Below are 27,225 nucleotides of genomic sequence, written 5' to 3' on the forward strand. Positions count from 1 at the left end.
GAAACTCCAGTAACGTGACACTAATGTACAGAGTACACATTATATTTTACACACCTCAGCACTCGGCAGTCGCATTCAGCGGCGCTTCGCTTCACAGCTGACCCGGGTTAATCTGGCAAACAGTGGTGGGATTAAACTAAGTAGCCTACATGTACTTTACCGGTTAAATTTCATGCTACTTTATAATTCTACTCAGCCCCAAATGCATACGTAAATTACGCTTTAGTTAATACTCTACATAGAAAACATATTAGATTATAAAATATGATGCTCTGTTATGGATTAAACTAGTTCATATTTCCTGGACCAACAAGAATAAAATGATACACATTAATACATAACTAAAAGAGCAATGCAGTAATTAAATACATAAAAGTACCAGACTTTTGAATTTTCAGAATCATGAATCTATTAACTTTCGACACAACCTTTACTTAATTCTTCTTTGCAATGTACCTTTGTTGATGTAGACGTCGTAGTTTTATGCTTGATTATATGCAACTGAACCAACTAACTACAATTTCTGTCCAAATACTTTTGGCCACATTGTGGATACCATGAATAAGTAGTACAGGTAATTGAATATTGATTCTCATACTTTTCTTGCCCAACTACATTTTAAATATAGGATGCAGTTTTATTTCACAATAATATATATAAAAAAACTGTATACAGAGTGCTACATATATAATGTTTATTTATCCTTTAATGTGCAGTGAATAAGAGATGAGACAGATTCCAACAGAATTTTCCATAATCAAATAACACACTCTCACTTATTAATCTGTGAACTTCATCAGTACACTTAAAAAATCCCGTAGTTTAGCAGCTGCAAATCAGCTGTCTATCAGTATCGGCTCACCATCAACAACAACACAAACATTCTTAGTCATCCGACACCAAAAATTAGCAATAAAAAGATCATGTGTTTCAACAAGTATACCCATTACCGTTCCAACAATTAACTGTGTACATTATTTTAATTCTAAAATGGTCCAATATCACTGCATCACACTTACAAAAGCGTTCATCTTCACTTAAATGCCAAAAGTATTATTCAATATAATAATGTTTTTAAATAGGTACCATTTAGGTTTACTAAATAAGACTATCAGAACCTGAACCCTGAGAGAACAAAAGCGTGAGACCAGATTCACATGTAAAGAAACCCAGAATTAAACACAAGCTGAGCTCAAATGGAAACATTTAAAAAAAAAAAAGCATTACAGTCAAAGTGAAAAAGGTTACACTAAGATATGACAATGATTTTGACAGAATTACTAAAAACATCAGTCATTTGGTTAAAAGTAAATTTCTATTGTTCTCTCTCTCCCCCCTAGAATATTTTTATGTAAGCAGACACTCTTTGCTGTGTTTTACAACCAGCCTGTTCACACATTATCGACTGTACAGACGGAAACACCAACATGTCGATATGTGGATCAGGGAACAGTGATGGTGGAGCACCTCTATGTGTTTAAATGCAGCATTGCAGGTGAGGAGCACTCTGCCTCTTTACTTTCCCCAGTAGAGACAAACAGTATGGTTGAAGGTGTGGAGGAAAGCTGAAGGCAAAGTTGAATATCGATGATTACGGCACACACGTGTAACCACAAGATGACACACACAAAACTCAGGTATTAAGATACAAAAGATTAAAAAAATAAATAAAGGGAACCATCTTCCTTCTTGGTAGGGAATGAAATCTGATATGTATTAACCTCGGGATCATTTTCATCCACCGGAAAGTTTGGCAAAGCTTTTCTGTTATCCCTTTTCTTCCATTAAATCAAATTAAACAAAATAGTATATGATAATGAGGGCATTTTAGAAGGGTGGATTTTGTTACCTTTGGACCCACTTTCCAGTCTTTATGCTAAGCCAACAGGATGCTGGTTCCAGCCTAACACTGAACAGACAGACATGAGGGGTGGGTACAAGGTAAAGCCGCTTCATTATTAGAAGCATTTCGCGTTATATTGCAGCGTCAAAATATATTTAAGGCTTTTCAAATTCTTCAGATCCAGTCTATGATGATGACAAGAGTCCACTGTGATACGCAGACTGGATTATTATTCAAACTAACTGTTGCCAAGCTCTCCACGCTGGGAGAAAGTCTGCACCTAGGCTTTAACACTTAAATCAATAAATAAAAGAAAGATTTTCAGGCTCAATATAATAGAGGTTCGTTTATGTGTGCAAAGATTTCCGAGGGACCCCCCCATCCAGAGCGCCGTGCAAGATCAGACCATGTTTGTTTGGGTGTTGGGGCTGCGACTCTGCAGGTCCTGTACCTGGTCAAGAACCCAGTTGATGTTCGGTCTCTCCTGGGGATTTGACACCATTATGGAGCTCAGCAGCATCTGCAGGCCCTCCGAGTAACTAGACACAAGACAAACCAGAGACCAAATCACAACTTAACTTTGATCCGTATTAAGTTATAGAAAATATGAATTGAGCACATTCAAAAGACTGTTATTGTCTGTCAATTGAGTTTGTTTGGGGCTGCTGGTATACAGTACATCCTAAAAACCAGTGACGCCTACTTACAATTACTTTTGATGAACTTCTCAATGGAAACTAGATCATCATCTAGATCATTGTCTGTGCAAAATGTCATGACTTCATCATTCGATCCTGTTAGACATTTGTTTTAAATTGTCAAAGTTAGCAAACAAAGTATTGAGTTATGGCCAAGCGTGTTTTTGGGAGAGTAACCTCTTAATTCGAATCAGTTCATCCAAGAGTCCAAGTAGTCGTTTGTGCTGAATTTGAAGAAAATTCCCTCCAGTTGTTCCTGAGATATTGCATTCACGGGAATGATACGGACAGACGAAAGGACGGACAACCCAGTGCGGAGGCATTCAAATGTTGGGATTCCTACCACTATCCGTGGCAGTAATAGAAACTGATAAATCAACAGGAGACTTTCTCCATGTTTCACTGTAATATAATGTTCTAACGAACCTGCAAGATTGTGGGATGGTCACTGGATTCTGGACAGCTAGGGCAACGCTGTCCCCCTTCTGGAATACCATGTCATACGGTCCCTCCAGCATCATCATGCAATACAGCACACAGCCGAGTGACTGGAGGATTATGAGAAGTAACACAGTACAGTTCACAGTAACATTCACACTTGGTCTCACACTAACTGATGTCACCTAAAGAAAACAACAAGCACAACATACAAAAAGGAATGAACACGACTATTTACCCAGATATCAGTACGCTCGTCTATAATGCAGTGGCTCTCTACATTGAAGAGTTCAGGAGCCCTGTAGGAAATGGTGCACCGCTGGGCAGCCCAATCCTGAATGGTCATGGCTTCTCTGGTTCCTCTAACCTGAAATTAACTCAGTCCCATTAATTTCATCACAGGATGAGAATCATTTAGAGGATCAAATGTTTATAAGATGAAAACAAAAAGGTTTGTTGCCAACCACTCATATTGTAAGTTGCTATGTGATTACCTCAATCCTGGAACGGTTCATAGAGCCCAGGTCCATCAGCAGTGGCCTGTCATCCTCATCCAGAAGCACATTTGTGGGCTTGAGGTCTCTGTCAAATTATAGCAGATGCACCATTTAGATGTCTGCAAATGTGCCAGTATGAAGGAGAAACAAACCAAACGTGCCTATTGTAAAAGTGAGCAAATTATGACTTGAATGTTAAAAGATGGTCTCTGGGCCAAACTACATGTTGTACATTAAGCGCTGATTGGCAAGGTTCCCAAATCTTTACACATTCAATTTATCATAAACTCCAAACCATAAAATCAAACAAAGAAACAAGAATGTAATTATGTATTACGGGTAACCAAAACATGCCTTTTTCACTTGGTAGATACAACATCAATATGGCTGCAAAACGTTTAACATGCAAGTATGCTATTCCTTACTGAGAGCCTGCAGTTGGACTGATTTGGCAGAATTTAGGCTGAGATCCACTTTGAGCACTAATCGATACGATAACAGCTCTGTGCATTTATATTTAGATTGGAGGCATTTCAAGAATATGTCTCCCTATCAGTGAGATTAAGTGTTAAAGCATATGTATCAATATCATCAGTTTTTTCTGTTTTGGATAACTTTATGAGGTACGACCTAGTGTAAATTAGCATGCAGATTAACTTGTTTAATTGTGATGCATCTGTTTCTGGTGTGGCACTCGAAGCCTTTGCGAGAGTTTTCATGCTGGTCCTATGCATGTAAATGTTCGTTTTTGTGTTCATGTGTATGTGGAGACATATTACCTGTGTGCATAGCCTTTTTCATGAATGGCCTTGAGTCCAGAGCAGATGCCATGCAGGATTTGCAAAACCTGTTTTTCAGGCATACAGCTCCCCTTGTCCCTTAGCTTCTCCAGAACAGACCACAGACTGCCTTTCTGTTGACACAAACATAGTAACGCATCAGAATCTGATGATATCCCATAGGTTTATTGTGGACACACTAACTGCAACACCAACTTACTCGAATATAAGGCAGAAGTAACCAAGCTTCAGTCTTGCCTCCACGATCAACAAAGGTGTGGGCCACCAGGCTCAAGACATTGGGGTGATTAAAAGTCTGATGCATCTCCACTTCTGTCTGAGCCTCTTGATGGCCTTCACGGTCATGGCACAGGATCCTCTTCAAGGCGTAGAAGCGCCCATCCTTTGCCCCTTCTACCAGATCAACATAACTGAACCCCCTGAGAAGAGGACACAGAGATATGAGTTTGGGAGCAAACCCATCTCAATTAGACTTTAAGGATAAATGCTCATAAATGTAGTTGTCTGTCTCTCAATGTTCTCAGCTCCAGTTTGTTATTTCCAAAGATGTCAATCTTTGAAAACAAACTAAATTTCCCTTAACAGCCGAGCATCACATTTTTCAGAGATGTTCCTCAATCGGACTATATATATTGAATTTTGTGGACTCTTTTCAACTGATATTAGGTGTGTTAGTCTGTCTTGACCGCACCAGGGTGATATATGGAAGAAAATTATCTAAACTGCCTGTGTTCATTTTAATGCCAAAAGCTGTCACCCAGTGCAACAGTGAGGCTCAGTGATGTGTTTGTAAACGTTTTGGACTACACTAGACATTGGCTAGTAGGATCAATTTGTCTTTTTATTAAATTGCTGCCAAAAAAAAAAATGTAAATTATCACCATACGTAACCTTAAAGGTGGAGTTAAGTGGAGTTTAAAACAAACAATGTCAAAATGTTGTCTTACCCTTCGTCTAGTTTCTGGACAAAGTAATATTTTTTGTTATCGATGGTGAGGGAGCCACGGGAGCATATACACATCGTCTGGCCCATCTTGACTGGTACATTGTTTAACGCCAAGCTTTTAAGGGTCTGGAAGACAAGGTGTGAATGGAAAGGTAATTAAGAGAGAAAGAGTCAGAGAAAATAAAGCAATGTTACTTCTAGCTAACATTCAGTATCGAACGTAAATTGCGAAGCAATGGTCAGGTCCATTGTAGAAACATATGGTACGACAACTAACGAAATGTCAACAAAGGTTAACTGTTAGCTAACATAGCCCATCACCAACATCTAACATAAGCGTAGCAAGTTCAAGCTACGACAGCCAAACTACAACATTAAAGCCAATTGTTAACCCAAATGACGGTGCAATTTTTAACCTGACACAATGAACAGCTAAACTATGCTATAATTTGGTGGCATTACGTCTTTATTCTTACCAGCTAGCTGTCTGTTTACCAAATTAGCTTACTGTCATATTTCTCCATCTTCTTCTTCTTCTGCTGCTTCGTCTCCTTCGTCTTCTTCTTGTGTGTTAACGGCGGTTGGCAAACAGCGTAATAGGAGCTTTACCGCCACCTTCGGTTCGGAGTGTGGACCATAGATTAAATCCTACACATCCATTAATCCTGTTTCCTAAATAATAACACCTACTACTTGATCCAGTTGACGGGCTCAGTAATGGTTTATTGTTTTTTTTTTAAATGACCATATATTGGCACGATATCCGTTCGCTCTCCTGAATCAATACGTTCATTGGGAAAAAGCGTCATCGTTCATTGATGAAATTATTAATTAATTAAATATGAATGTTTAAACATCAAACTGACCTAATAATATTGGCATAATTAGGCTAACTATTGTTTGAATTACGTGTCCCTTCCTTTTTCTTCTTTTTCTTCTTCTCTTGTAAAAATCTGTGTGCGGAGCATGTATGCTTGATAGCGCTTCAAAGAGACCCTAGCGGTATGAGATGGTAAATGACGTCGCAGAAGAAAATATGGCGGATTACGAGCATAACAGAAGAAGGGGTGGCGCCGACGACGGAGGTGATATTTGTGCAGTTTTATCGTCTAAATGTGCTCTATAAAATAAAAAGTATTTAGCGTTAGTTCTATTTGGTACATATCAATCACAACTGGCCCCAGCTAATGTTAATCACAGGAAATGTCCGTAAATCTTCCCCAAGCTAACCCAATGTTAGCTGCATATCATTGCTTAGCTAATGCTAATACGAAGTAACAGTTTACGTTGTGGTAACGTCCCGTGTTTTGACATGGGGACGGGGCTGACTGTATTTACCGGGCTAGTTACTGCTAACATTTCCAGTTAATAATATACAGACTTGGTCTGCTGTTAGCCTGTTAACCTGGCGTTAGCCTAGCTAGTATGCAAGTAGCCAATCTAAATTAGTTAGCGCACGTTAATAACACCATAAGAGTAACCAACATTTAGTACTCATGTGTTAACTTAAACCCTAATTGTGTAGTTAGTTACTGCATACACAGTCCCAAGGTGGGCTTTTAATAAAGTGAATTAAATGGCACTAAAATGGTAAGAACCTAGGTTACTTTTGGTGAGTTAATGGCTAGAAATGTAACGTTAGCCACACAGGTAAATAGCCTTTATTATTCTCAAATACCCAGGAAACCGTTGTTCACCTTGTTGAGTTGTCTTGCCTCAAGCAGGGTCGCAGGAGGAAGAGGACAGAGTGAAAACTAAGCCTGTCTCTTGTAGCACTGTGGGAGGAGAAGGGACCGCAAGCAAACGCAAATCCCAGCATCTCACGCCTGAAGATGAGGACGAGTCCTCGGCAGACCCACCAGCGCCGCGCAAAGTCTCCAAGATAGGCTTTAGCATGAGCAGTCCGATGGGGAAGAAGTCAAACCCTATATCTATCAAACTTGGAGCATCAGTGAGTGTGCAGCAATGCATAATAACTGTCAAAACCTGACGTATAAGTTTTACCAGCTTTTCTGTTGTGTTTAATGAAGAGAGTGAAGAAGTGTGATGCTCATTCATGTCCTTAAATCTCCCATCCCCAATCTGTTGTAGAAACCCAAAGAGCCTGCACCACCAGTTCCTAAGAAAAAGTCAGGACTGGCGGCTGTTTTTAACGAAGATGATGATGATGTAAGTGCGCGCAAACACAATACACATTAGATCATAGTTGTACAAATCCATAAACACAAAATATATAGAGACTGACTAACGTTTTCTTGCCACGCAGAGTGAACCGGAGGAGATGCCCCCAGAAGCAAAGATGAGAATGAAGAACATCGGCAGGTAAATACACACATATACATGGTGTAACTTGTTTCCTCGGCTTCTTGTTTTATGTAAACGTTATTTCAAAATGAAAAGCGACATTTTACATGTAATGATTAATCTGCTATCTTTTCAGGGAGACGCCAACATCCGCAGGACCTAATTCCTTCAACAAGGGCAAGCAGGGCTTCTCTGATCATCAAAAACTTTGGGAGAGGAAGATGAAGGCCCAAGCAGACAAATTATAAATGACTTCCACAGTTTTTTGTCACTAATGGATGATTTTGTATTGTTTAAAACATGTCCGAGATATCTTTTGAAGGCTAAAATGATTCCTCACTGTAGCCTGGGTTTTGAAAACTGTGCAGCTCTGTGGACATGATGAAGAATACTTTAACCCTTCGATACTCAGTGACTCAACTCATGTTTACGTTTCTAACCACTACTGGCTGATGCTAACTTACAGGAGAGGTACTAGTGTGTCAACCCTCTGATGAGAGGTGCAGAGTGAGGAGATGGAGATGTGGGACAAACAAAGTAGAGTATTGTTTAAAAAAAACTGTATGAAATTAGCTACAGTTCCTTTCTGCTGGATAAGGAGAAAATCTAGCATCTTAGATCCCTCGTGCCCCTTTCGTGACATGCTTGTTCCTATCTGAAGCTGGTTGGGTGTGTTCCTGAGCAAATGTTGCTTGTCAAATATTTGTATAAAAACGTACATAGAAGTGTGATGTTTTATTTTTAGATCCACAAATGGGAGTGTGTTTGAGTGTTGCATTATTGAGTGTGTGTGTGTGTGTGTGTGTGTGTGAGGGGCTTAGACAAGACATGCAGATGGATTGTTTCTTTTGTCAGCATCAATGTCCAGCCCTATGTTTTCACCAGCTGTGCCACTTCATAGGCAGTTCATTTTGTTTTACGTCGATTGAGCTTAGTGCCAGTGTTTCTGGTTTTGCTCACTCGAGACTATTTCTGTCTGCTTCACTGAATCTGGCAAAAATAGTGTGATCTTTTTTTTATGTTCACAATGGAAGGACTGCTAATCTGTTTTTAGTTGCAACTGTGTGAAGACAGCTGTCAAGATAGATACTGCTGGAAACTGGCATATTAAAGGGACAGTTATCCCCAAAATAAAAAAAAATGTTGTCCTCTCATCTGTAGTGCTGTTGATCAAGATCTATCTAGATTTTCTTTTGGGTGAGTTGCGTCTGCCTTCTCTTGAATATAATGGAACTAGATGGCAGCAGCATCTCGTGGAGGAAAGAAGAGCCTCGTGCTCAGTGTCGTATGTCTGAGCTGCAACAGTTGTACTCGGTGAGCTAGCAGTATTGATGCATGCTTGATGGGTGTAGTTTGGTAGAAAGGAAATAGTCCCTACATGAAACGTATCACAAGGTTTGTGGTTTGTCATGATTTCTGGAAATATACATTGCTGTTGAGTTTTTTTATGGTATGTTTTTGGCGCTTTGAGCGCCACAAGTCTGGTGTCGTAATGTTCCATTATTTTGAAGAGAAGGCAGACAATTCTACGGTTGATTATCTCCAAAACCAGCCGACTCACACCCAAACAATCTAGATTGTTAAATAGCACACAGGTAAGAGGACAAATGTTTTTTTTTTAATTTTGGGGAGAACTGCACCTTTAAGTGATATTAAAAGGGTTAGTAATGATTTGGTACTTTAGCATTAGAAAGCCCACGCTTCATAAATGTTAACCAATCCTTTTAGCTCGTATAATTTCTGTGCATGACACTTTGGAAAACCCTTATGATCAAAAATATAATCTCTCAATTCCTCCATGGGTTACTCAACTGTTATGCTTTCCCAAATGAATTGCATCCACTGCTACAACCTGTTCCATCAAACGACTGTCTTCAATATGTATTTAAAAGTCAGTCAAATAAAAATGTTGGATGATTCATATTGTGCACAGTGTACTGTATATTATTGACATGTCTGGTGTGATGATATATGATGATCTACGCCTCACAGCTATACATATAAATATCTTTATTTGATTTTGTTTCTCATTGCTTTCACATTCACACAGCACCGAGACGAGTACACACTACTGTGTCCTGAGAATGGCACAAAGGCTGACTCACTTATTTCCCCATTCAGTTAGAAAACGCAGCACGGAAATTACCTTGACACATTTGTTCATCCCTCTTGTCCCTGCTCAGTAGAATGCAGTAATAAGGGCGGCGTTGTAAAATAAATATGCTGTACATCACGTCTGGACAAAATGTTTTTGGCGATGGTCTAATCATTGGTCCTGCATGCGTGAAACTAGCTTCATTCTCTGATCAGGCATCCTCTTCTTCAAAGACCTCCAGAAGTTGCTGGGAGGTTTGCCTGAGGTCCAGTCCAGACTGGGTAGCACCTTCAAAGCCCTTTGGACCAGTGTGGGCAATGGGGGGTCAGGCTGGACGAAGGATGCTGAGGCTCTACTGGTCCATATTAGCAGGAGTTTGAGGGTCACGTTTTGCAGCAAAGCCTAAAGATGTGCAGCAGATAGGGGGAAAAAAGCTGTTTTTTTAAAATAATACACATCTATCATCATAAGATAAACTTTACCTCTCAACACAATTAGAGGACAGATTTCCCCACCATCCTCACAGCTACTGGGTTCAGTTTCTATCAGTAAATCCATAAAACGAAACTGATGTGGTATTTGAGAATTGCATTCAGGTTTTATGTTGCTGGGAACAGAAAACAATAGTTTCTGTACCGTCTGTACCGTTTAATCACTTTGCTAAAATAAAGGGAAAACAGTGATTGTAAAGTAAGAATAATAGGAAAGATTGAGGTAAATGATTGCTAGTAAAACATGTAAATCTCTGATATTGTTTGGGTTTCCAAGGAAGTGAAGAGGTGGCAGGCAGGGTATCTGCAGATCCACAAAAGTCTTAAAATGCATTCAGTTGCCTTCAAAAAAGCCATAATCTATACATTCTCCTCTCATCCCTGCACCTGCATGTTTCTGTATGTACGTCTCTCGGTCGTGGTTGCAAAGAATCATGACAGAGTTGGTCGTGTGAGGATTGAAATAAGTTAGAATTTAGACCTATATCTATTAAATTTGGGCTTTGGATCGAAATTGGAGTTTTTCCCCAGAAGTTGGAAACACCCAGTTATGATAATTATGATTATGACACAAACTTAGCATTCATCCTCTGCTTTCTGTGAAACGTAGGCTCACCTGGACTCCCGATTCAAGTTCAAACACAGCATTGCTGTTGGAGAGGTAATCAGTTGACAGGAGACAGATAAGCATCCGGCTTCTCTGTATTGCAAGGACCACATCGTTTGTATAAGCTGCAATACAAAACGGAAACCATCAGATTTGGGGTCCACACACACACACACACACACACACACACACACACACACACACACACACACACACACACACACACACACACACACACACACACACACACACACACAGTTGATCCTCTTACCTCCTCCAGGAAGCACATCCCTCTCAAGCAGACAGAGGCGATACCCCCACCGATCCTCTAAAACTTGGGGAAGCAGCACTTCTAGTGGTCTGGATAAACAGGCTGCAAAAAAAAGTGATGGCTAATTTGTTTTACCAGTCTACTTCCATGAAAATACAGTCCAGATATCACACACATACCTTCCTCATCAGTGTCAGGTCCTCTCTGGGAGGAACAGGTTAAAACTCCCTCCACATCTGCTGACGGAGGGCTCCAGACATACGACAGTAACACATCAAACTCTTTCTTATCTGTTGGTGGTGGGTGTGAAAGAAAGTTTTAAAACCACATTAGAAATCTAAAACTTGGGGTTTGCATGTATTTTAGTCGTATATGCAGCTGTTGTAACACTTTGATGAAGTGTTAAGATGAGTTGGGGATTAGATTGTCATCTCGGTTTTTGTCATGACACCGACCAATATCAAAGTGGCAATATCAATGTTTTTAAGCACATGCACTGGATAAAGATCTGAAAGTATTAGGTTCATATTTCAGTTATGTTATTAAAGTAATGCTTTGTAGGGTTGAATACAACAAAAACAATTGGCATCTTCATTTTGTGGTCAAATCTTACCTAGAAGTTTACCCACATCCTGTGAAAAGGAGCTGCTGCGGTCAGGATGCCAGCAAACTAAGCCCGCCTTTGGTTTTCTGCTCTACGTATGTATGTGTGTGAGTGTGTTTGTGTGTGTGTGTGTGTGTGTGTGTGTGTGTGTGTGTTTGAATTATGACCTTCATCATCTGTTCCATGGTGGACGTGGGATCTGTAGATAAGTTGTATTTCCAGCCATTTCACATGTAAAACGATTCCTAGTCCAGCTACCAGCAGCAAAGACACAATGGGATACCCAACCAGTGACGGCCATTTTACTGAAACCCAGTAAAAAAATGTCATTATATTGTATTATGAAGCAGCAATGACAATGAAATTGACATATTATCTCCTTATGAAATACACATCGAGCAGACACGGAGCAACTTAAGATTCCATTTAAAGCCTTATTTGTGTCCACCTGATGACTGTAAATGCAGTATTCACACTTCTTTTAGCTCGGTTTTGGGCTCCACCTCCAGTTTACTGTTTGGTGATGGTAGTACGCAATCAGTTTACCTGAGCTTTTTGCTAAAAACAGCTGTCTTCTGCAGCTGAAAACAATGCTTTCAAGAGCAGTGAGATTGAATCAGTGGCAATTGTGTTCCATAAAACCAGAAAAAGGACTGGATCAAACTACACAAATTTAGTCCTGATAATCCACAAGGATGGGATGTTTTCTGTTTAAACAATAGCTTTTATTTGAGCTGTAATGCAATGATGTGATGTCAAGATATAATGTGAATACATAATGGTAACAACAGAAAAAAAATACCTTTGATTTTCTCCTTGAGCTTGATGGTGGCCCTGCTTTCTCCGACAGTGTTGCCGGCGATGCAGGTATATGTTTTGTTCAAGTGTTGCGTGGTCACTTGTTTAATGATGGCCCTCCTTATGACCTCATACTCTGTTAATATCACTCTCACCTGTCTGAGTCAGAGAAAGAACGTCAGCTCCTTAAACCGAATCATCATGCTTACAATTATACAGAATTCTAACATGCAAACTCTAGCGTTGCATAAGGAAAGACAGTTACTGTTGGCAAAAGCAAACATTCACAAAGGAAGGGACTGCGGTGACTCACTGTTGCCCCTCCATGGGGAGCAGAGTCATGTTCTCCATGTTGCCACCGTCATTCATGTACCAACGCACCACCCGCGAGAACTTTTTCTCAAAGGGAAAATATACCTTACACATCAGAGTATGAGACCGACCTGGAACGAGTACAAAAACATTCCCATTATAATGATGATGTCCTAATGAAGATGATACTTTAATTCAATGTCTCACTAGTTGTAAGTCAAATACCAATGCTTGGTTAGGGTAGCCCAAGTAGAAGCTACAGCAACATAGACAACAGAGCAAGATCAGCACTGAATGAATAGTATAACTAAAAAAAACTTTGAGTGGTTGTCAACGGACCAGAACACATGATGGGATATTTACTGCATATTTGGGATTGGGATTCACAATTGTGTTTTTTTTTACCCATTCACACAGCTGATATTGCTCTGAAATCACAGTTCTAAACCATCTGAATGAGTATTTACTCTGATAGCTGTGGGATTATATCATAGGACACGCTTACCGAGCTCCACTTCCTCTGTTGTGTTGCCATCGGGATACATAATCCTGGGAGGGTAACTTGCTATGGCAGCTGTTTGAGAGACAAAGTCACATCATTTTGCATTAGAATCAGTTTAGTTTGTTGTTTGTCTGAGAAACATGCAAACAGCAGCACAAATCAGATCTAACGGCAACACCCATTATGTAAGAGAAAACTCTTTACATGACGAGAAGAAACAAGACACTCAACGAAGTGGCTTGGCAAGTTATGTATGGAACATTTGAAATGCATAAATTTAAACAAATCAAGAGAGATACATTTAAATAACATTGTTACATCGCATTAAATCAAGTTTCATCGTTGTGAATTTCTTTTCTATGTATGTCATCATTAAATTGACATATATTAGGAGAAGCAAGAGATGCTTTGAGGTGTATTGCATTTAAGGCATGCTGGCAGTTCTGTGTCTATATAGCACCTATTTCTGAGAGCAGGCGTCTTTTCCCAATTGTTATAAATGAGGGAGGGTAAGACAGAGAAGTTGACAATTTCTTATCAGAACTTTTCAGAAAAGCGCGGGAGACGTCACTGTTTAAAATGACGGAGAAGCTTGTTTTGGCCATATCTGGCAGACAGACGGTCATAATTAAGACTGAAAAGGAGCCGAGTGGGAGATCAGCCGGACGGACACTGAATGTAAACGGTGTGATCGACACTTGTATTGCTGTTGGTGTTTTCTCCAAAGTAAGAATGAATCATCCACCGGTGGTGAACAAAACAACAACTTGACTATTCAACAATGGTTAGAGTGGTGATATGTTGTTGTCATAGAAACAACATAGATATAACCTGCATCAAAAATCTACCGCATGATGGATTGAATTTTGCTGAATGAGAACACCCGTTTGAGTAGGTTAGATATGAACACGTGTGATATTATCTAATTAGCAATTGCTGATAAACCAAACAATATTTGTTGGAATATTTCCGTCTGGACCACAGACCAGCCGGAAAAGACCAGGTCCTCTTTTTGCCTTGAACAAGTGGCCATGGTATAAGTGTGATAACACACCTATTTGTATATAGTTGTGTATTATCTCACACTTTACCTCTACCACACACACACACACACACGCAGCACTTACGTACGGCTGTGACGTTGACGGCCCTCCTGAAGGTCCAGATGACTCCTTGCTCAATCGTTGGTCTATCACAGAAATACACACCAGTGTCATGTTCTCTGACTTGGCAAAGATGTAACCAGCCAGTCTCCTGACAGGAGTGTCTGTTCTGCTGCGACACGGCTTTGTTAGCCTGTAAGAAAGCACACTTCAGGTGAGATGATTTTATGATGTATGATTAAAAAAAACACCCATTGTGAGAGGGATAGTCTTCTTCATGTGTGTAAATCACCTTGTACCAGATGACATCTGTGTTGTCACTACAGGTGAGACCTGGACAGGGGACCTTCCCACCTGCATCCACCCTCAGCTCTACACTGCTCTCCTCCGGCTGGAAGCATCCCAGACCGATCTCTGATCTCTCCACCACCTGTAGGTGGAGGAACTCGCTGCCACTGGACAGCAACGATCGGAACATTAGGGCAGAATTTCAATTACATGAGGTCCACACACACACACACACACACACACACACACACACACACACACACACACACACGGAAGACATGAAATTGTGTCGCAGGAAACCATACGAAGGCACGCCTCATTGTTTTACTTTTAAATGTAATAACATTTAAGCAACTGCACAAAATAATGATAATCGAATAATGACACCATCATGCATTAGATAAGCCTCCATTTCACTATGCAATTCTCTCTATTTGTTTGCTTCATTAATATTAAAATTGGTATAGGAGAAAGATTAGGACTTGTTTGTGATTTGAAACTTCACAACTAGGACTTTGGATTTTTGTCACCATTATTTGTTTAATGTATTAATGAGCATTTGAGTGTCGTTTCGGACAGATTTAAAATAAATGTGAATCTCTTGATGAATATGCTATGACTTAAAGTAGTAGGTCAGAGACTTTTGAGATTAAAACACGATTGTTTACCTGCATGTGTACTTTCCAGATTGTTTCGTCTGCAGTGGGAACTCCCTCCCACAGACGAAGGATGTGCCTTCAGCTCCTTCTTCCGTCCTGGACCACGGCACTTCCTTGTTCACCGATTCTAAGCATGGCATCATAAACATGTCCCCCTCCACAGCTTTGTAGTGGTATGTAACATCCCGCCGAAGACCTAGAGAGAGTCGCCTTTCTGTTTCAATAAAATCATAATATCAGACATAGGTCTGGACCGTCATTAATAATTACCTTATAAACACACAATCAAAACCGTTTTTTCAGCTGTAATATTGGAAGATAATTTACATTCAAATGAAATACCTTTTGTTTTCTTTTGACGGTTTCCCACACAGCATCCCTCCAAGACAATGGGAAAGATAAAAAACACCAGAATGTGTCCGCTTCGCATCCCGAGTAACTAAACACGTTAACGTGTGCGTTTTGTTATCGTTAGCGGAAACCAGTCTTATTTAAAGTGAACGTTTTTCTGAGTAGAACAACATCTGAAGTTCTTGGTATTCTATCATCATTGTTTGTTTGCTCCTTGTCTGATGAGCGGTAACATGAGGTGCAACATCTACACAGGACATGAAGATGTAGTCGGTGGTACGGTTTCCTGTTTGGTTAGGCTCGAACATGATTTTCACAAGAAACTTCTCTAATATTGTGTTCCTCTAAAGTGTAAACCACTTCCTATGTGAAGAAAAGTTGTTAGATCTTGTGGTGTTGTGTCATTTTTTTAGTGAAAGGACACAAACCAGAATCTTGTGATTCTATTGATTGTAAGGATATAAACAATAACGTACTAAAATAGAAGACTGCAATGATAATAGGAGACACAAAAAGTAGATAGAGTGCCTTAAAGAAGAACAGACAACTTACTTTATTAGGTACACCTGTTCAACCGCTCATTAACGCAAATATCTGATCAGCCGATCGCATGGCAGCAATGCAATACATTTAGGCATATAGGGTCAAGATGATCTGCTGAAGTTCAAGTGGAGCATCAGAACGGAGGAAGAAAGGTGATCTAAGTCACTTTGAACATGGTTGATGGTGCCAGATGGGCTGGTCTGAGTATTTCAGGAACTGCTGATCTACTTGGATTTTCACACCTGTCTCTAGGGTTTACAGAGAACGTCTGAAAGAGAGGCGAATGATGTCCATGAGCTGCAGTTCTCAGAGGCAGAGGTCAGAGAAGGAACAGGAAACTGACTCTACAATTTGCACAGGCTCACCAAAATTGCACAATAGAAGATTGGAAAGACGCTGCCTGGTCTGAAGAGTCTCGATTTCTGCTGTGACATTCTTATGGTAGGGTCAGAATTTGACGTAAATGACATGAAAGCACGGATCCATCCTGCCTTGTCTCAACGGTTCAGGCTGCTGGTGATGGTGTAATGGTATGGGGGATGGTTTCTAGGCCTTAATACCAAACCTCTCTGAGTATTGTTGATGACCACATCCATCCCTTTATGACCACAGTGTACCCATATTCTACGTCTACATCCCACAGGATAAAGTGCCATGTTACAAAGCTCAAATCATCTCACGCTGGTTTCTTGAACTTGACAATGAGTTCACTGCATGCAAATGGTGTGGTAAGTGGTTGAGACCTCGATTTTCTGAAGCACACTTGACCTCGTTTCTAATGCATTCTGGATCATCCTTTAAGCTCACAACCTGGTCATATTGTGTACTTATGCACATGAATTTCTTTATATTTTCGGATTAAAATCCAATGATCTTTTCGTCCTGTAGAACCAAATATGTGCTCGCATAAACTAGTACCAACCAATTTGAACCAATAATATCATCCATCCATCCATTAATTGGCAGCCTTTAGCGACTACAGAGAGTGGAGTCCTCGTGGCTCCTTGTGTCACGCTACATTCTTAGCTTGTTTTAGGAGTCACATCAAATGTGAAGCATTTGTTTTAACTGTTCACCTATATGCTGTTTCACTGAGGAGCAGTACTGAAGCTAAAGACAGCGTTTCACTGGGACTTCAACACGTTACACTGAGTTTTGCATCAAAGTCTATATATTTATACTACATCATCAATGCACACAAACACCAAGTACTTTAATCATATTGTATATTAGCCTGCTGTACACTGTAAACTTGCTGACTCATCTGCTATTAATCACACAACTCTCATTTAACCTTGCATATTTCTGTTTCCAAATAATCTTCTGTCTGCTGTAAGAGATTCCTGACTTCCTGACTAATTAAAAAAGAAGTGTGACTGAATAAAACGTATCAGGTAGGATGACATTACATGGAGCGTGGCATTTTGATGCTCAGCAAACTAGGTAGCACATAGTATGGTAGCGTACACAGTATGGCTGCTTAACCATCCAGAAACAAACCACCCTTACACAAAAATGTTGATTAATATAGGTATAACATACAATCTATTAAATATGACACACGAACAAATATTAACACAAATGTGTGTAAATGTTTACCTTACTGTACATATACACGGTGGTATGGCAAGATATGTGTAATAAGAAAAAAGATAAATCCACTTACACCATTAAAATATAAAACCGCAATTTTAATGAATAATCAAAAGCAAAATCTCAACTTTCATGAGAATACATCAGCAGTTGTTCTTTTTGCCATGCTATCATCTTAAAGCGAAATGGTCAAGAATGCTAGATGTTACTTTGAAATATCAAGAAACTAAAAATGATCAAGCATTCATTAGGTTGTGTACTGAAAACATAATACTGATTTGGCTAAACATTCTCGTAACATCCTAGATTGTCTGAGTTAAAATGTTCATCGTTGGCGCCCCCTGTGGTGCAGGTAGGTAATAACGTAGCTGCTTCCAGAAGGAGGAAGAGGGCGGCTTGGAGCTCACACCCTTCCACGTGACACAGTCTCCAGCTGAGCCAAGAAGCTGTAAGGCCTCTGGTAACGAACCAGATCTGGACACTTCTGCTGCCGTCTCAGTCTGGATGAAGACCAAGCGAGTCTGCCTTTCCACAAGAGCCGCATGGACGGCACTCAGCAGGCCTGATCCTGGACCGGGATCTGGAGAGGTGGGAACCAAAACCACCGTCCGACTCTGATCCACACAGTCCAACACTGCCTCCGCTACAGCTGCAACCGACAAGAGTTCAGATTATTCATCACTCAAGATAAAGGTGGATTCTCTTCAGAGTAGGGATGTCCGATGAAGGCATGATCGGTATCAGCTTCACACTCACCACACCAATGCAAAAGCCACGCAAGCCAAAAGCCAATAAGATTAGCCAAATGTATTAATGTAATCTGCAACACTTTTAAAGGGAGAGGGAATTTTAATTGAGAAACCGCCGAGACCAAAACAGTTACAGAGAGCATTCATTATTATTTTGTTATTTTGAAAAAATAACCAACCATTTTTTTCCTGAGAGGAATATAGAGGTAATGCTAAGCAAGTGTATTATCTAAGAAGAAAAACGTTTTGGATCGGGACTCTCTGTTAAATGAGACCTGGATGGTGGGCAATAATACAACTTGATCAGGACATCCCTGGTTTAATAGGCCATAAATACGTACCTTTCCCTGGTAAGACGTCACGATGGTACAGACAGAGACTGTAACCAAACGTCTCTTCCAAAACGCTCTCCAACAACTTTCTGTCGTCTTCATTGAGTCCCGCGTCAGTGTCGCTCTTGTAACACATCAAAAATGCATCGTAGCTCCTTCCATCAAAAGAGGGTCTGCTGTGGCAGCCAAGAGTGTCTCTTAGGAGAAGAGCGATGTCAACTCTGAACTTCACATAAATAACTACCGTCAAAACCATCAGCACCACAATACAGACAACGCCAAGAGCCAGAGAAACGTAAGAAGGGGCCGCTGTAGGGGAAGGACAGGGAGAACACATTTACCACAACGATCATTTAAACACTGTGAATGAGAGCTGGCTCAAACACACTCAATTCATTATTCCAGACATAAAAGTGACTCGATTGAAGATTTAAGGCTTCAGCACACATCCTAGATCCATCCAACCATCTCACGTACGTTTTTGGGCCAAGGTGATGATGACGACGCTCGAGGTTCCAGATACAGACTCAAGTCTGCAGGTGTAGTTTTTTGATAAATCCTCTTCTGACACTTTTTTGAAGACTAAAGATAAGGTTGTTTGAATTTCTCCATCATGATCTTTCCTGGAAAGGAAAGGAAGAAAGACCTGGTGTTTATGTGTGCATGTTTAACATTTGCACTTCCAAACGTAGCTGTGAGATCTGCTACAGCTGTGTAAAATGTGTTTACTGTGTGTAATTGTAGAAAACAGGAAAGCTGTCGTTGGTTTCCACTTCTGATTTCCCGCTTAACCAGAAGACCTCGTCAAAGTCTGAATACGTGACGGCTTTACAATCAATCACCACCGTTGAGCCTGGAAAAAAGTTTACACAAGATTTATAATTAGTGATGTAAAAAGAAATATGTGTGTAGTCACGCTACAAGATTGAAGCTCACCCAAATCTACATGAAATACATCACTCTTGTGTGGTGAAGTGATCATTGGCACTTTCTCAGGTTTTTCTGTGCAAAAAAAAAAGGGGGGGAAACATTTTACATCTTGCTTTTCCAACATAGAAAAACATATAAAAAAAAAAGTGCTCTTTCCTCACCCTTTGGTTGGACATCAAGCACCACTGTAAAGCTCATGTTATACATGTGACCGTCGTACAGGTAAGATCTGGCACAGGTGTAGACACCGTGGTCCTTCTCCTCCACACTTGAGAAGTAAGATGCTTTTGGCGATGACTCACCCTCCTGCAAGATGGAAAAGTAAGTTCAATTTTAAAAAGTGAATGAAAACCAGCCTCAAATGTTGAAAACCTGCTGTGTTTGCGTACCTTGTGCCATATAATGTCGTTGCTGGTAATATTGGGGATGTTTTCAGCAGGTATGTTTACATCAGGGCAATACAACGTGCAGGCCTCTGTTGTGTGACAGGTTTCAGGGTACCGCTCCTCATACTCTCTCTGTGTTGTGGAAACTGACAGCCTGAACCAGAACTGGCTGCTGGCATCCCTGTCACGTCAAATAAAGAAAAAGAATATGAAGGTGTCACTTTAAATTTGAATCACAACCACCGACTATGAATATTAAAGTAAAGAAGGGTTTTGATTGATTATAAATTTAGTCAATATGACTTTTCTACATCCAGGTCGTATTGGAATTATTTGGCAAGATCTGCATTTGAAACTCAACAATTCTTTCCAGCATCCAAGTTACTGAAGATGATTCCCAATTTGAACAGTTTCATATTTTTTATTTTAAGGAAATTGGGATTTGATCTTAAAATGCAGACTTCAAAGGGAGGCATCCCCTGACATGACATCAGGTCTGATGCTGCTAGCTCGCCGTGTATAAAGCCATTAAGGGGTATGCATTTCATTGTGAATTACATTTGCTTTTAATGTATCACAAAGTGAAGTGGACGTAGTCACTGTGTAGTCTCCCACTGGTTTGTACACTGCCTTTTTGAAGCCTTGAGTGTGGCGCCATCTTGGTTTTTGCAACCAGAGAGGCTGCAGCAGCTGAACGCTGAATAAGACATTTTTAGACTACCAAAATGATACAATTAAATTTGATGAACTTAAAACACACTGTGAAAGATTTAAATTGTTAAGATAATGAAACTGGACAACAAATGTATTGTCTATTATTGGCACCATAATTAACTATATGAACAACTTAGCTAACATTTATTGAGGTAATAAATAAGTGAGAAGTAGAGCCATTTTCTCATCGACTTCTATAAAATCTGACTTCTTTTTGCAATCAGAGGAGTCGCCCCCTGATGGCGATTAGAAATAATACAAGCATTAGGCACATCACTGACTTTACCCCAGAGAGCACGAGTAGTTCCCCCGATGGTCGACAGAAGCACTGAGAATCACAAGGCTCCTCCCATGAACCAGCACGCCCATCTGCCTCTGCTCAGCTGATGACATGCTGCTCAGATCCAGATCCCCCTCCTGGGGGGTGTCACTGGTCCAGATCACTTTGGCATCTCCACCATTATAAGCTCTGGGAGGAGTGCAGTACAGCGCCACCATCTCTCCTGCCTTGACATAAATCTCTGTGGTCTTTTGGGGACACACACCTGCAAACAAGTGTCACAAGTTTGAGTTCAATAAATTAAACTACAAGATGAACTGACTTGGTGCTGCACGCTGGTGTTGGGTAGCACGGTCGCCTCACAGCAAGGGGGTCCCGGATTTGATTCCCGGGTTTGGGTTGGGGTTCCTTCTGTGTTTTTGCATGTTCTCCCCGTGTTAGCGTGGGTTCTCTCCGGGTTCTCCGGCTTCCTCCCACAGTCATAAGACATGCAGGAAGGGGATTGGTTTATTGATGATTTTAAGTTGCCCGTAGGCGTGAATGTGAGTGTGATTGATGGTTGTCTACATGTCAGCCCTGTGATAGACTGGTGACCTGTCTGGTGCCACCCCTCCACCCCTCCACCCCCACCAAGCGGTTGATGGTGGATGGATGTCGCTGGTTAGAACTAGTAGTGGAAGGCGAGGTTTACTAAACAGGTATCTGTGTCATTTATTAGTTATAAGGCTTTAGTTCACCTACTTCATGATGACCCTTGACCCCTAAAGCCCTGATTATGCTTCCGCGTAGTGATCATGCAACGGCAACGCAACGGCCACGCAGTTGCTTGGAGACCGTGATGGTTCTGCGTTGGGTTTACGTGTCGAAATGCAATTCAATGCCACACCGGGAAAGGGCGCTATGTTTTTTGTAAAGACTGACCGACCGACCGAGACTCTTGGCGTATATCGTCGTTAGCCTCGTTATAGCCTATTTGTTTACTTTCCGGCTTTAAACATCCACAATTTTTCAGAACTTGGTGTTTTATTTCTTTGTGCAAAAGCGACAAGGTGCAAACAATAAAACGAGGTGAAAACAATAAAAGTAGCCTTTTAAAAGTTTAAATGGCGGTGTTTATGAGTGGAAACCGGACAGCGGTCTCCAGCGGATGTAGTTAGCGGACCAATCACAGCCAATGCTGCTGCGTTGGCGTTGCGTTGGTGTTGCGTCGCCTCGACGCGCATCTAGGATTTTTGGGAGGTGCACGTCAGGCCCTTGCGTTGGACGTAAGGGGGGTCCGCAAGGACGTAAGGGGTCCGCAAGCCCCCTTGCGTTGTGTCGACGCGGAAGCATAACTTGGGTTTAAGAAATCAGAAAGCTCGGATTACTGTTTTTTTTTTACATTCAAATAAATCTTCATTTGAAAAAATAAAATAAAACATTCTCCCTAATATGAAATGGTTCTAATCTCGTAATCCAAATGTCTGTGAATAAACTATGTCTGTAACCCAATCAGAGAATTTATTATATAGACTTTAACGTTATTTAAACGGCAAGAGCTTGGCGGATGGGACCGTTATGAAAGCTGACTGGGGGCTCTCAACCACATCCTAATCAGTCTTGTGATTTCACCGCAAAGGAAAATAAGTCAAGTTTGTGGAAGTCAACACGGCTCATGACGAAAAGGAAACGGAAAGAGACGTGCCAAAGTATTTAAAATCCAAAAGTGGATGTTATTTTTGCAACACAACATTTGATATCTACAATAATCACATCTTCATGTCACAATGTAGCACAGAAACATTCTGTGTTGTTATTATAAGGATGTTATTATAATCAGGCCAGATTATCTTTCTGTGGTTTTGCCCCCCCATGACATTTCAGAGGCAAATTGTGTACTTTTTACGCAACTACATCTATTTGATAAAGTTAGTAACTAGTTATTGCAGATTGAGATCAATAATATAGGAATATAATCACAAATAAACTATGATGCATTAATAATGAGTCAGCTCTGTCTGTCACATGATATGTTTCCCCCTTTCACACCACTGAGAGTGTTTTTCTTACCTGTTAATGATGTAAGGAGTAAAGACAGAGGCAGCAGAAGCACCATCATGACAACCTGCAGCGCCTCACACCAAACAAGCAGGAGCCTCGTCAAAGCGGCGCGTCTGCGGGGTTGAACGGTCCCCCAGTCACGTGACGCGCGGGGAGCGACGATGAGAAGTGAAACGTAAGGAAGAGCGAGGTAGGTTGAAACGCCCGCTGAATCTCCCTACAAGACAGTTCTGTAAATGATTGTCATGACGTAATGATCGGTCTCTACCATGGTAATAGAAAAAGACACGTGAACTAACGAAACCTATCCTTCATCCGCAGTGACGGTTAGAGGCACGCGCACGTCTGCGATGTGGAAACACGCAGGGAAATCCCAACCGGCCTTGATGTAGTCACCAAATGCAGTCGATGCAGGGACATTAGTTATAACATTTCGGGACTATTTCACTAAATGCCGCGAGACTGTGTTGTAAACCCACACGGACTAATGTATTATTACATATAATACATGTATTATTACATATAATACATTATTCTGTCTGTAGAAGTTGCACAGAGGAAACGTCCTGCTGCTGACCCACAGAATCCGGGTTTAAAGGTCAGGACAGCGGCTGCAGGTGAATCTCAGGGGCGCCTCTAGGGATTTTGGGCCCCATGAAAAGAATCTTTACAGGGCCCCCCAACACAGCGGCAACATTTTTTTTATGCTATTTTACATACAATTATGCATTTTAATGGTATTTTCTGACTATCATTACCATATTTGTGAAAGAGGAACAACATGACAGTTGACATGTACAGTAGGGGAAGAACTGAGCACTCTGTATACAATGGAATTCATTTTGATTCATTTATTTGCTGCAACACTGATTCCTTAATTGGAAATAAACTCTTCCATGAAAAAATAGCAATTATAATCAGTGGAGAGAAAAAAATCTCAGCAAAAACAAAAACACCATCAGAATACAAAATGGCCATATATGATTTCTCATCATTTTACTTAATATATGAAAGAATGGCAAATATATATATAATATAACGTTGCCGACTGAGTCAAGCTTCCTTTTGCAACCTTTCAATCGCTGGTCCTTGCTCAACTTTTCTCACCAAAAGCCCAATGCCGAGCCTTTCTTACATGGAAAATCACTTATCAGGTCTTTGAAGTCCAGCTTTCTAGCCAACTGACTCTCAATTGACAATTTCATTTTTGGCTGCCTGATTTTTGAGGCATACCGCCGTCTCCTCCGCTTTGCCCGCTGTGGCGCTGTGTGACACCGCCGGTGCGCTACCTGCAGCTGATCCAGTGGACTGAACCATTTTACGTAAATAGAGGGGGGGAAGGGGGGGCCCTGCAGGCGTTGATGTTTCCAAAACAAATAAAGTTATTGTTACCAGGACATGGAAAATAAAACATTTGTGATTATATGTTAGTTAATAACTTAGTGTCATTATTTTTTCTGTATTATAATTTCATCATCATTAGGGGCCTCTCTGGGCCCCCCTCAATCATGGGCCCCTAGAATCCGTCTCCTTTTCGGTGCCCCAGGGTGAACCTCAGGGCTAACCGGGGATGCATAGAAACAATAGAACAAAGAAATAGAAAGTGAGAGGGATAGAATAAATGCAGAGTAGAAGAAAACCAGACAACTAGCAAAAGGATATTTCAAAGAATAGCAGCTCTTTTAAAATATGTACTTCCTGTTACATTTACTCAGAGGTGCACATTAACAAATAACATGATGAGGATAATGATGAGGAATAGTGGCTTCTTTTAAATTTGAAACAGGATACAATGTGTTGCGTAACTTGATGCAGCCGGTGAATCATGAAAAGTTAATTCTTGTCAACATTCCAGCATTGTTTCATTGATAAATAACTTATAACTAATAAATAACTTATTTCTCACAACTTGTCAAGCAATCATCGCACAATGGATGCTAGATTAATCAATCAATGCACAACGTCACATGAAAGAAGCTTCACGGCGGCCACACCACACACCACACTGCAGTAAAGCCAACCTTCATGTGCCTTAAACGTGCATTCTCTCTGCTGGCCATCAGGGGGCGACTCCTCTGGTTGCAAATAGAAGTCTGATGGCATGGAAGTCAATGAGAAAATTAGCATCTTTTCATGGGTTATTTTTAACAAAGCTTTTCCACTCCCACGAACTGACTGCAACGGTTTCCACAGACTGAGTGGTGCGCCACATAATAACAAGACCTTTATGTATAAGATGAATGGAGTTTCCCTTTTAAGAACAACAAGGCGGCTCTTACATATTTCCACTCAACGCGTGAAGTACCGACTGATCTGAAACAAATGTCACATACGATGGTCTTTTTTTTATAACATGGAAGCAGTACAGAGGCTGACTCATCAGCCACAACCACACAGATACGATAGCTGACATACATCAGAAGCACCTTTAAAGCTGCTTTGGTTGATGTATTTTATCCATCCATCCATCCATCCATCCATCATCAACCGCTTATCCTGTTAAGGGTTGCGGGGGGGCCTGGAGCCCAACCCAGCTGATATTGGGTGAAGGCAATATTTTTAATTTAAACATACATATTTGACGATGTGAGAACAATATGGAAGAGATGAGCCTAAAAAGAATCAGCGTCTCCCCTCAGCTTTACGGGGCATTATTAAGAATGTCTGCTCACTGTCTTGCTTCCCAGCCACAACTTTACTTTATGTGCTTTTTATCTCCCTTTTCAGCTGGAGTTGTTTCAGAATAAGCTCTGAAAATCCTCTACACGACCTGCTCACCACCAAACACCAGACAGACACAGTGAGCAGCTGTCTGGTGGTGAAGACAGAGCACAGAGCGAGGAACGTGAAATAGAGGTGAGCAGTTTGTTTTAGCTTTTCTGGTCTTTTTTCCACAACCTTTAGTGAGATATGTATATATATATATATAATATTCAAAATAATGTATATATTTACACGTTTATTATAGTATTTTTATAGTATCTTATTGCATATTTTAGTGTAATTTCCAAAATGTATATTCTTGAATTTTGCAGTACTTTGCTGTGTTTGTACTTCTTCTGAATGTGTTTGCACCAAACAGAAATGCTAATTATTTGTCAGTGAAAACCTGCTTGGCAATAAACTTTCTGGTTGAACAGGCGAAAACAGTCAGAGGAAGTGTATTCTATTCGTCAGAGACTTCTCATCTGAAAAACTCCCACTAGGTGGCAGGAAAACATTTAAAGAAAAAAGCTTAATATGAAGAAGTCACATTGAGATTTTAAACGAACAAACAAACAAAAACAAACAGATAAATGAACAAACAAACAAACAAACAAACAAACAAACAAGTGAACAATGGTCAGTTCAGTTTTTCCAGCCACCTGATGGATAGAAGTCTAAATATTCACTGATCATAATTTTAGTTTTATTTGAGCGTGAGGGCGGGACAAGGGGACATCATGACAGAGTAAAGGGATCTTCAGAAATAATTGGGGTAAATTATGAATCCAAAGCAAGCTTTAAAATATTATAATTTAGTTAAATATAGTATAGCACAATAAATGAATTATTAAGTTTAAAATGAATTATGTTATAAATATGATAAAAATTGTCAACCATTTTGCAGTATGACTTGATTAAAACATAAACACATGACATATACTGAAAACATTGATATGATGTATTAATTCTAATTAAATACCTAACAGTTATCATTCTGGGTTGTCTGAGTTGAAAGCTTCATCGTCGGCGCCCCCTGTGGTGCAGGTAGGTAATAACGTAGCTGCTTCCAGAAGGAGGAAGAGGGCGGCTTGGAGCTCACACCCTTCCACGTGACACAGTCTCCAGCTGAGCCAAGAAGCTGTAAGGCCTCTGGTAACGAACCAGATCTGGACACTTCTGCTGCCGTCTCAGTCTGGATGAAGACCAAGCGAGTCTGCCTTTCCACAAGAGCTGCATGGACGGCACTCAGCAGGCCTGATCCTGGACCGGGATCTGGAGAGGTGGGAACCAAAACCACCGTCCGACTCTGATCTACACAGTCCAACACTGCCTCCGCTACAGCTGC

General features: G+C 40.6%; 5 protein-coding genes across 10 annotated transcripts in view; 1 reads left to right on the plus strand and 4 right to left on the minus strand.

The window, feature by feature from the left end:
* Positions 1 to 679: 679 nt before the first annotated feature.
* On the minus strand, positions 680 to 5,826 carry stk16 (serine/threonine kinase 16). Of its 2 annotated transcripts, none has more exons than XM_084012692.1 (8): positions 5,699 to 5,826; positions 5,224 to 5,348; positions 4,476 to 4,695; positions 4,256 to 4,389; positions 3,474 to 3,561; positions 3,218 to 3,346; positions 2,968 to 3,089; positions 680 to 2,382 (listed from the first exon to the last, which is right to left on the minus strand). In XM_084012692.1, the coding sequence occupies exons 2-8, from the start codon at positions 5,307 to 5,309 to the stop codon at positions 2,244 to 2,246; spliced, it is 918 nt and encodes a 305-aa protein (XP_083868818.1). In that variant the 5' UTR covers positions 5,310 to 5,348; positions 5,699 to 5,826; the 3' UTR covers positions 680 to 2,243. The 2 variants fall into 2 exon arrangements, with proteins under 2 accessions (XP_083868818.1, XP_083868817.1); XM_084012691.1 differs by having other exon boundaries at positions 5,731 to 5,775.
* Positions 5,827 to 6,196: 370 nt separating this feature from the next.
* Positions 6,197 to 9,454, plus strand: pcnp (PEST proteolytic signal containing nuclear protein). Its single transcript, XM_084018336.1, has 5 exons — positions 6,197 to 6,307; positions 6,947 to 7,173; positions 7,314 to 7,391; positions 7,489 to 7,544; positions 7,663 to 9,454. Exons 1-5 carry the CDS (start codon positions 6,232 to 6,234, stop codon positions 7,772 to 7,774), a joined length of 549 nt encoding a protein of 182 aa, XP_083874462.1. The 5' UTR covers positions 6,197 to 6,231; the 3' UTR covers positions 7,775 to 9,454.
* Positions 9,455 to 9,521: 67 nt separating this feature from the next.
* On the minus strand, positions 9,522 to 15,840 carry LOC311018996 (interleukin-18 receptor accessory protein-like). 2 transcript variants are annotated; one of them, XM_084018140.1, is made up of 12 exons: positions 15,599 to 15,840; positions 15,266 to 15,452; positions 14,602 to 14,764; positions 14,334 to 14,502; positions 13,210 to 13,278; positions 12,706 to 12,835; positions 12,397 to 12,551; positions 11,762 to 11,899; positions 11,170 to 11,280; positions 10,991 to 11,092; positions 10,729 to 10,844; positions 9,522 to 10,023 (listed from the first exon to the last, which is right to left on the minus strand). In XM_084018140.1, the coding sequence occupies exons 1-12, from the start codon at positions 15,684 to 15,686 to the stop codon at positions 9,793 to 9,795; spliced, it is 1,659 nt and encodes a 552-aa protein (XP_083874266.1). In that variant the 5' UTR covers positions 15,687 to 15,840; the 3' UTR covers positions 9,522 to 9,792. The 2 variants fall into 2 exon arrangements, with proteins under 2 accessions (XP_083874266.1, XP_083874265.1); XM_084018139.1 differs by having other exon boundaries at positions 15,266 to 15,470.
* A 1,980-nt stretch (positions 15,841 to 17,820) lies between these two features.
* LOC311013431 (X-linked interleukin-1 receptor accessory protein-like 2) lies at positions 17,821 to 23,359 on the minus strand. Its single transcript, XM_084009505.1, has 9 exons — positions 23,184 to 23,359; positions 21,141 to 21,399; positions 20,144 to 20,321; positions 19,916 to 20,060; positions 19,761 to 19,826; positions 19,554 to 19,677; positions 19,302 to 19,447; positions 18,834 to 19,133; positions 17,821 to 18,392 (listed from the first exon to the last, which is right to left on the minus strand). Exons 1-9 carry the CDS (start codon positions 23,230 to 23,232, stop codon positions 18,046 to 18,048), a joined length of 1,614 nt encoding a protein of 537 aa, XP_083865631.1. The 5' UTR covers positions 23,233 to 23,359; the 3' UTR covers positions 17,821 to 18,045.
* A 535-nt stretch (positions 23,360 to 23,894) lies between these two features.
* The window catches only part of LOC311013415 (interleukin-18 receptor 1-like), a 30,570-nt gene continuing 27,239 nt past the window's right edge, over positions 23,895 to 27,225 (minus strand). For all 4 annotated transcript variants that reach the window (XM_084009464.1, XM_084009465.1, XM_084009463.1 and 1 more), the window contains one exon: positions 23,895 to 27,221. In XM_084009464.1, coding sequence (XP_083865590.1) covers positions 26,860 to 27,221 — 362 coding nt within the window. In that variant the 3' untranslated portion in view covers positions 23,895 to 26,859. The remainder of the gene's footprint in view (positions 27,222 to 27,225) is intronic.

The sequence above is a fragment of the Eutrigla gurnardus genome (genome assembly GCF_963514095.1).
Source record: "Eutrigla gurnardus genome assembly, chromosome: 1".
Classification (NCBI taxonomy): Eukaryota; Metazoa; Chordata; class Actinopteri; order Perciformes; family Triglidae; genus Eutrigla; species Eutrigla gurnardus.

Excerpts from the sequence above, each read along its gene's own strand:
- stk16 (XM_084012691.1), bottom strand. Across the intron at positions 3,562-4,255 it reads GAAAAAGGCTATGCACACAG|AGACCTCAAGCCCACAAATG; the intron begins GTAATATGTCTC and ends ATAATTTGACAG. Across the intron at positions 2,383-2,967 it reads ACCATCCCACAATCTTGCAG|TTACTCGGAGGGCCTGCAGA; the intron begins GTTCGTTAGAAC and ends TCTTGTGTCTAG.
- pcnp (XM_084018336.1), top strand. The coding sequence starts at position 6,232 with ATGGTAAATGACGTCGCAGAAGAAAATATGGCGGATTACGAGCATAAC. Across the intron at positions 6,308-6,946 it reads GGGTGGCGCCGACGACGGAG|GGTCGCAGGAGGAAGAGGAC; the intron begins GTGATATTTGTG and ends TGCCTCAAGCAG. Across the intron at positions 7,392-7,488 it reads TTAACGAAGATGATGATGAT|AGTGAACCGGAGGAGATGCC; the intron begins GTAAGTGCGCGC and ends CTTGCCACGCAG.
- LOC311018996 (XM_084018139.1), bottom strand. The coding sequence starts at position 15,686 with ATGCGAAGCGGACACATTCTGGTGTTTTTTATCTTTCCCATTGTCTTG. Across the intron at positions 12,552-12,705 it reads CTCCCCATGGAGGGGCAACA|ACAGGTGAGAGTGATATTAA; the intron begins GTGAGTCACCGC and ends TCTCTGACTCAG. Across the intron at positions 10,024-10,728 it reads AACTTGAATCGGGAGTCCAG|GCTTTGCTGCAAAACGTGAC; the intron begins GTGAGCCTACGT and ends GCACATCTTTAG.
- LOC311013431 (XM_084009505.1), bottom strand. The coding sequence starts at position 23,232 with ATGATGGTGCTTCTGCTGCCTCTGTCTTTACTCCTTACATCATTAACA. Across the intron at positions 21,400-23,183 it reads ACTCCTTACATCATTAACAG|GTGTGTGTCCCCAAAAGACC; the intron begins GTAAGAAAAACA and ends ACTTGTTTGCAG. Across the intron at positions 20,061-20,143 it reads ACGACATTATATGGCACAAG|GAGGGTGAGTCATCGCCAAA; the intron begins GTACGCAAACAC and ends TCCATCTTGCAG.